Source organism: Rhinolophus sinicus, linkage group LG06, assembly GCF_036562045.2.
Source record: "Rhinolophus sinicus isolate RSC01 linkage group LG06, ASM3656204v1, whole genome shotgun sequence".
NCBI classification, from domain to species: Eukaryota; Metazoa; Chordata; class Mammalia; order Chiroptera; family Rhinolophidae; genus Rhinolophus; species Rhinolophus sinicus.
In genome coordinates, this window is record NC_133756.1 from 106,595,448 (window position 1) to 106,603,281 (window position 7,834).

Genomic DNA, 7,834 nt, shown 5'->3' on the forward strand with positions numbered 1-7,834 from the left:
TGCCTACTGTGTCTTAGTTCTGTTCTAAGCCAATATAGAAATAGACAAAAGGAACAGATTTCTTTGCACTCAAGGAGCTTATGAAGTAGTGGGGTGGACTGACAGCCAACAAGTCAAAATACAAAATGTATAGTTGATGCACTGTGATAAGTACTTTTGAGAAAAAGTCTACAGCAGGAAAGTTAAAGAAAAGACTCACCATGGAAGATGAAATTTGGGCAGCCACTGGCATGATGTCAGAAATCAAGGTATGTGTCTATTTGGAGAAATAGCTTTTTAGGAAGAGATAACTAAACTCAACACCTCTCAAACTAAAATTATTTCCCACACCACACTTGCCTTGTGTTTTCCATTGTGAAGACCCTGATATACAGGAGATTGAGGGAGAGTAAATATATTTGAAGTCAGACCTGCAAGTTGAGAGTGACTTATTTATGAGAATTGCAGTTGAAGTAAGAATGCTAGGTGGCTGGAACTGCATATAAGATGAACCAAAAGCTTATTGGGAACACTAGTGTTTAATATGACTGTTGTAATAAAGAGAAGAATCCAAGTGAAGATTAAATAAGACACGGACATGATTAGGTGTCATTGCTGAAGGTTCATCTAATATATACTAACAAATTTAACTCTATTAACTACAAATGAAAGCTTCTGAAGGACTTTAAACAAAGAAAAAATATGATCACAATACTTTTTTGGAAAGTTCATTCAGATTGCTATTTAGAGAGAATATTGTTTGGAAGACTTCAAAACAAAACTCAAGGGGTGGGCGGGTGGCTCAGTTGGTTAGAGTGCGAGCTCTGGGTAACAGGGCTGCTGGTTCGAGTCTCACCTGGGCCAACAGCTGTGCCCTCCGCAACTAGAAAGAAGTCCATGAGCTACCATTGAGCTCCTGGGTGGCCAGATGGCTCAGTTGGTTGGAGCGCGTGCTCTCAACCACAAGGTTGCCAGTTCGACTCCCATAAGGGATGGTGGGCTGTGCCCCCTGCAACTAACAACTGCGACTGGACCTGGAGCTGAGCTGCACCCTCCATAGCTAGATTGACTTGGATGGAGCTGATGAGTCCTTGGAAAAACACACCACTGTTCCCCCAATAAAAAGTCCTGGAAATACACAGTGTTCCCCAATAAAGTCCTATTCCCCTTCCCCAATAAAATCTTAAAAAAAAAAAAAAAAAAAAAAAACTCAAGTAAGTAAGTAGGAGACAGCTGAGGGCTTTAAAGGGAAGATCAGGAATACATTGACCACAGAAACTGGGAAGTAAAGGGATTTAGGGAATAGTCTTTATGGTAAGAGAAATGTCAGAAAATGAGATTTGTGAAGTGTTAAAAGGGTAAATTTCAAAAAGAATTAAACCGGTTCTGCTGTGTTATTGGAAAATTACTGAGGATAGAAAAGGGAAGAGGTAAAGCTGGTTTCGGTTAAGATAAATTTAGTTTGAGAAATGTTGCAGTTTAAGTTCTGGTGAGATATCTTAGCAGAAACATGCAACAGGCAATTGGATGAATGAGATTGCAACTTTTGTGGATGATTTGGCCTGAGCAGGGACATTGCATGATTGGCAGCATATTCTAGGCATTGGGATAGATGGAAGCACATGAGAAAAAAAGAAAAAGAAAAAAATAAAGTTTTCACATGGAAAGATAGCTTGAGGAATCCCTGCATCAATGAGTCCAGATGGAAAAGAGGAGCTGGTAGAAGTGAGTTGATAGAGGGAAACCAAGAGATAGGAATTAATTGGAAACCCAGGGTATGTGACTTTTATATAAGAAAGGATTGGTGAAATATGAAGAACTTCTTAGTAACAGGTATACAAAAAAATATATGAATTCAGCAAAGGAGGTTCTTGTTGAGATGAAGTGTGTGGTTTCATTAAAGCTTTGGGAATGAAATAAATTTCTTTGATTTGATGAAGGATTGAGAGTTTCATAAATGAATGCAGTGAATATACACTTGTGATCCAGAAATTTGCTTTGTTGGAGGTAAAATACAGCACAAAAGCCAAAGGAAGGCCTTGGGTCAAGGAGGACTATTTTGCTTTGAACCAATGTTAGTAAATCATCTTAAAAGTTGAGAGGAAAGAAAAGACAGAAAGTGAGGAGGGAATTAACACTGGGAGGTGGAGAAGGAGGGAATAATGGCCTGTGGTTGTCTGTTGACCAACATTTCTGAGGAGAGTGTGGAAGTCTGCTAAGCAGTGGGGTGGATAGCCTTGGACAGAAAGAGCAAAGCTGCACTCATACACACAAGGTTGCGGTTTGCGTGCAATTTGTAGACCTGGAAGTAAACATTTTAGAAAGGTCTTATCTTATTTCCTGAAGGACTATTTTGTATTATTTCTTGAAAGCAAAGAGTGTGAAGTATCTGAGACTAAGAGGCTACATGGATCTGGTAATAAGTGTTTTTAGAATATTATATGGAAGACAATTATTAAGTCACAAAGTAGCTGTTTTAACATATGGATATTTGAGGGGAAATAGAGTCAAGCTTTTGACTTCTGGTGCAATGAAATAAACATGAGTAGGAAACACACAGAAAATAGAAAGATGTTCCTAAATTGCCGTTGTCAACGAATTTGCCAAATTGCTAAGTGTCAGATGACCGATAATAGACAAGACATGGATAAAATCAGCTTAATGTATGATCTAAGCAATGTATTGTCACTTCAGGAGAATGTGACTCTACGGAAGAGGATGATTCGTGCTGAATATCGAAAGGTGAATCTACTGCTCCACACGGAAGAGAAACGTTATTTAGAGAAAATAGAAAATGAAAGCAAAGAGATTTTTCAACAACTGAAGGAAAGTACAGACAGTATGTGTCTAAAGGGAGCACACCTAAGAGGAGTATATGAGGAACTCATGGAAATGTGCCGTAAGCCAGACAGAGAGCTGCTTCAGGTGAGGGCTGAGGGGTGGAGTCACTCACGGTGCTGCTTGGATATGTCCATATTCTCCCTCCCTTCCAACATGTGTGTAGGATGATGCTTTCTGGAACTTTGAGCGGGGTTTTACCTGTCGGGGTAATGCTGATGGCCAAGATCATTCTTGCCATACACAACATAGCAAAGGTTTGTGAAAACGTAGGTGAAAAACATAATCCTAGAGAATAATTCCTTCTAAAATTCTCCTAATATATTACACATTCAATTACTGAACTACCACAACAGAAAATTGAAGATAGATGGATCGTATCTGGACCTGGCATCATAAGAAATCTGGGAATCCATTCAATTGATTTTCTCTTTCTGTTTCCATGTATGTGGTACACTTTGCTGAAATTTTAGTGCCCCAGCCCCCTCTTGGGAATAAGAAATGACTGTGTGCTATGAACCTGGTGATATATACTAAACCTTTATCTTTTCTGTTTTTCTCTTTACAGCATTTTGAAAACCTGTTGAAAAGGTATGTTTGCTCCTATATGAAAGGTTTGAGAATTGTAACAGTAGTCAAACTATTGATACTGAAATAGGAGCATAATGTATTATGGTAACAACTTCTTTCATAATACGCATATTTACTTGTGGATTTCTCAAAAGGTTTTTGAAAGGTTATGTTAGTTTGTCTACGGTGGAAATCAGGCAGGGGTGTTATTTGCAGGGATCTGTGCAAAACTGGCATGAAGACATCTACCATTTCTGAATTTAATTTCTATAAGTGTAAAAACACATTGAGCATATGGCCTGAGGTCATGACAGGATTATGTGGGATAAATCAGTATTTCAGAGGAGCATAAAGTGGGAGCGGGGAGAGAAGAGGCATAAGGGAGAGTCATCAGGGGTTTGGGGCTTCCAGGTTTGGGTGGCTGTAATTTCAAATGGAAAGTCTATGGTGCCTGAGTGAAGCTGGGTCCCAGGAAGCAGAATCCCTGCCTAAACGAAGCTTGTCACCCCCTAGCTGTGATTATTTAGACACTGAGCATTTCAGTGACTAGCGTGGGTGAAAAATCAAACTGCCCGTCTTGAATGTCCTCAATTTCAGGCCATTTTGCATAGTCCTGTGTCGCGTCCAATGCAATAAGAGTTGTGGGGAACGAGGAGGGCGGCGCAGGGTTAAGGAATGCAGTACCCAAGAATAGAGTGCAAGCGGAGCCAAGGGACTCGAGCCTCAAAGGACTGAGCCCCAAATCGGGCCAACGCATAGCTTTTATTAGTTAGGTGAGGACATAAAGTTTGTTAATCTCAAAATCTGTGAATCTCACACATTATACTAGGAAACTGATTCAAACCAATCACCCTTGCCTGCAGGCAGTGGAACTGTAAGTCTCAGGATGTATGTATCTCCCCAAGGGACAAAAACCTTTATGCATATGAATAGATGGAGAGTACATCATTGAGTCACTTCTGCTGCAGGTTGTAGGAAGGAATGCAGCCACAGAGGCAGACGCTCTCCTTAGCTGGGGGAAGATGGGGGGCTGTGTCCACCTCTATGGACCCTGCGAGTTCCCCAGATGGTCCACACGTGGCTTTGTCTGGTTTAGGTCATTCCCCCTCCCCCTCTGTGGGGAATCTTTCCCGTCATTGACTAACCAGCCATCCTTTGGGGCCAAACAGGGAGACATAAGGTGTAAGCACAAAGGTGAAGCAAAGTCCATGAAAGGATCCGTCTCACAGACTCTCCTTTCTTTAGGGGCAGGTAAGAGGAGACAGATGGATAGGCTGCTGCGTGGCAACAGCCCTGTGATTGGCTGAGAGGAACAATCATGATTGATTTAAATTGTCTGCTAAGATTGAAGTGTTAGGAGGTGGCATTAGGTCTAATTTGCTTTTCATAACACAAATTGACATTTGATGCATTCTCCAGTTTGCAGAATTACATCCATAACCCCTGATCCTAATTATGAGGTTTTCATGAAGCCTCTTCTTTAAAACATAGATTGTAATCATTGTGGTAAACACTGTGGGCTCAGAAAGAGTAACTAAGTGTTCTTTTTTGCAGAAGTGAGTCAGTGCAGCTGCACATGCCACAACCCGTGCACCCACAGCTCAGTTCATGGCCTATCACTGGACTGATAAACAGGCTGCGCCGATTCCTAGGTAACGGACAGCACTTTGGTGGTACAGCTGTACATTCTCCTCTGGTAGTGTCCTATGGGCAATCTCTCCCCATTGCTCCATCAATGGTTTCTTTCTGAGAATATTTATAACCAAATTTCCTTTATGGAAAATGATATGTGTTGAAAAAACCCACCAACTTCTCTTCATCGGGAGAGAAGCCAAGTACAAATGAATGTGGTAAGCTATCTGGAAGTAAAAAGATATTTGATGGCCTGCAGCATGCTGAGGTATAGTGTTAACTGTTCACATAATACATGTGTCCTGCACGAGTGTTCAGCATGTTGCAAGGTCTAGGTATGTGTATTTGAGATGCTTAGAAAGCTTGAACTTCTGTTTTAGAAATTTTTGATAAATGCACCTTACACAGAACATACTTTATTCACATAATACAAAACTACTCTGTACAATCGTGTTAAAAATGTAAAATTAATGTCTATAGACAACATCGATAAGGTAAGCTGATGATGACTTATTTTTCCCGATTTTATGCCTGTTGTTCTCTATAAACAATGTTAGCAGAAAATTCTCACAAAGATACAAACCACTTCTGAAGAAAACCATATATTTTTCTTTCAGTTAATTTTGCTTTTGCACTGTTCATTGAAATATGCTTATCTGAGGCAAAGTGATCACTCTTTTAGAATAATAACAATAATTATTATTATTTTACTTTCTAAGGAGATGGGCAGGCTACTTTTGTGCCTGACTGTGAATTAATGACCTCCCAATTTCAAATGTGGTTGAGAAAATAACACACAGAGCTTAGCAATGTCCCTCTTAGTATATTTCAAGAAAACTCATGAATTCTTCCATTTTGGCTTGTTAAAGATTAGCTTGTTTTGAAAGAGACCAGTAGACCTCGTACAGGTGTAGTGTTCTGGAGGTCTTTTTAGAGATCCCTCTAGAGGTCACCTAGCTCATGTTTCCATTTTTGGGCTAGCAAAACTAGACACTATGGAAGCCCATGCTTATCAGTAATTTGCATCACTATTTGTTAATGTGACTTTTTCTTTCCTCCTGCAGTGCATATTTCTTTGGATCATGAAAGAGTCACTGATCACATCCCCCTGTTTAAAGGCCTGAGGAGTTGGCTCGTTAGTCCTGACCCTCCTGATATGGTTAAGATCACAAGAAGATGTTTTCTTGCCTGGGGAGACCAGCCATTCCTTTCTGGCCAACATTACTGGGAAGTGGATGTGGCGAGCTGTTGTAACTGGGTCATTGGATTTTGTAATGATTCTTGGGCAGGGAGGGATGACATGACACTTAAAGCAGGGGGAATGTTTCTACTTTTGTGTGTCAAAGGGGACGATCGATGCAGTCTCTTTACCTCCTCCTCCCCACTGTTACCTCAGTATGTAGAACGGCCTGTAGGCTGCGTGGGGGTGTTTCTGGATTATGAATGTGGTGTCGTGAGCTTTGTTAATGTGGCCGATAGTTCCCTCATTTGTAGTTTCCTCTCATGCTCCTTCTCTTCTCCTCTCAGACCTTTTCTTTACTCCGAACACCCATAGCAAGGGACAGGTCAGAAACCTGACCATCACAGGTGTTAGAGATACCAATACCCAAGGTAACTAACTCAGTGCCTCCTTGACTGTTTTAACTTCATCTTCCTTCATGAAACAGATTGTCTATTTTTTAAAGGCTTGATACTCTTATAGTGTACAAATTTGTTTCATTTTTCTTTAAATAAAAATAATCTCACTGAGAATACTGTGTAATCTTTAATGTATATCATGACTTATCCCTTGGTTTCTAAGGAAGCTTGGGGTAAAAGAATATGGGTCTCACAATTAAGTTCGCGAACTCATCCTAGACAAAGTGCTACATACCTCATTGCTGAATATCACTATGGTCATCTTCGAAATACTCCCCTTGGGAAGCTATGCACCGACTTCAGTGCCTAGTTCACCCTTAAAAGCAATTTTGGAACTCTTTTTCTGGAATGGCTATCAGAGCTCTCATTGTATTACCCTTGATGTCCTGAATGCCATCAAAAAAAATTTGTATGGAATCACAAAGTACCATGAATAGTCAAACTAATCTTGAGAACAAAGAACAAAGCTGGAGGCATCAAGCACCCTAATTTCAAACTATATTACAAAGCTATTGCAATCAAACCAGTATGGTACTGGCATAAAAGCAGACACATATATCAATGGAAGAGAGTAGAGAGCCCAGATATAAACCCATGTTTATATGATCAATTAATTAATGACAGATTTACAATAGGGGAAAGGACAATCTCTTCAATAAATGGTATTAGAAAAACTGGACAGGCACATGTAAAAATACATGAAAGTGAATCACTCTTTCCCTGAACAAAAATTAACAGAATGATTAAAGACTTGAACATAAGACTTGCAACATGAAACTAGAAGAAAACATAGGCGGTAAGCTCCTTGATCTCGGTCTTGATGATTTTTGATCTGACACCAAAAGCAAAGGCAACAAAGCAAAATAAATGGGACTGTATCAAACTAAAAAGCCTCTGAGCAGTAAAGGAAAGCATCAACAATGTGGAAAGGAAACTACTGAATGGGAGAAAGTATTTGCAAATCTTATATCTGATAAGTTAATATACAGTGTGTATACAGAACTCACATAACTCAATAGCAGAAATAAACCTGATTTAAAAATGGGCAGAAGATCTGAATATACATAATTTCTAAGAAGACATACAGATGGTCGACAGATGCATAAAGAGATGCTTAGCATCAGTAATCATTAGGGAAACGCAAGTCAAAACCACAATGAGATATCGCCTCACAGCT

At 39.9% G+C, this 7,834-nt stretch overlaps 1 protein-coding gene across 1 annotated transcript; it reads left to right on the top strand.

Moving 5' to 3' along the window:
* The first annotated feature begins 200 nt into the window (after window positions 1–200).
* LOC109451370 (tripartite motif-containing protein 43) lies at window positions 201–6,574 on the top strand. The gene is made up of 5 exons (XM_019739557.2): window positions 201–248; window positions 2,674–2,904; window positions 3,386–3,408; window positions 4,942–5,039; window positions 6,084–6,574. The coding sequence occupies exons 1-5, from the start codon at window positions 201–203 to the stop codon at window positions 6,572–6,574; spliced, it is 891 nt and encodes a 296-aa protein (XP_019595116.2).
* Window positions 6,575–7,834: the final 1,260 nt, after the last annotated feature.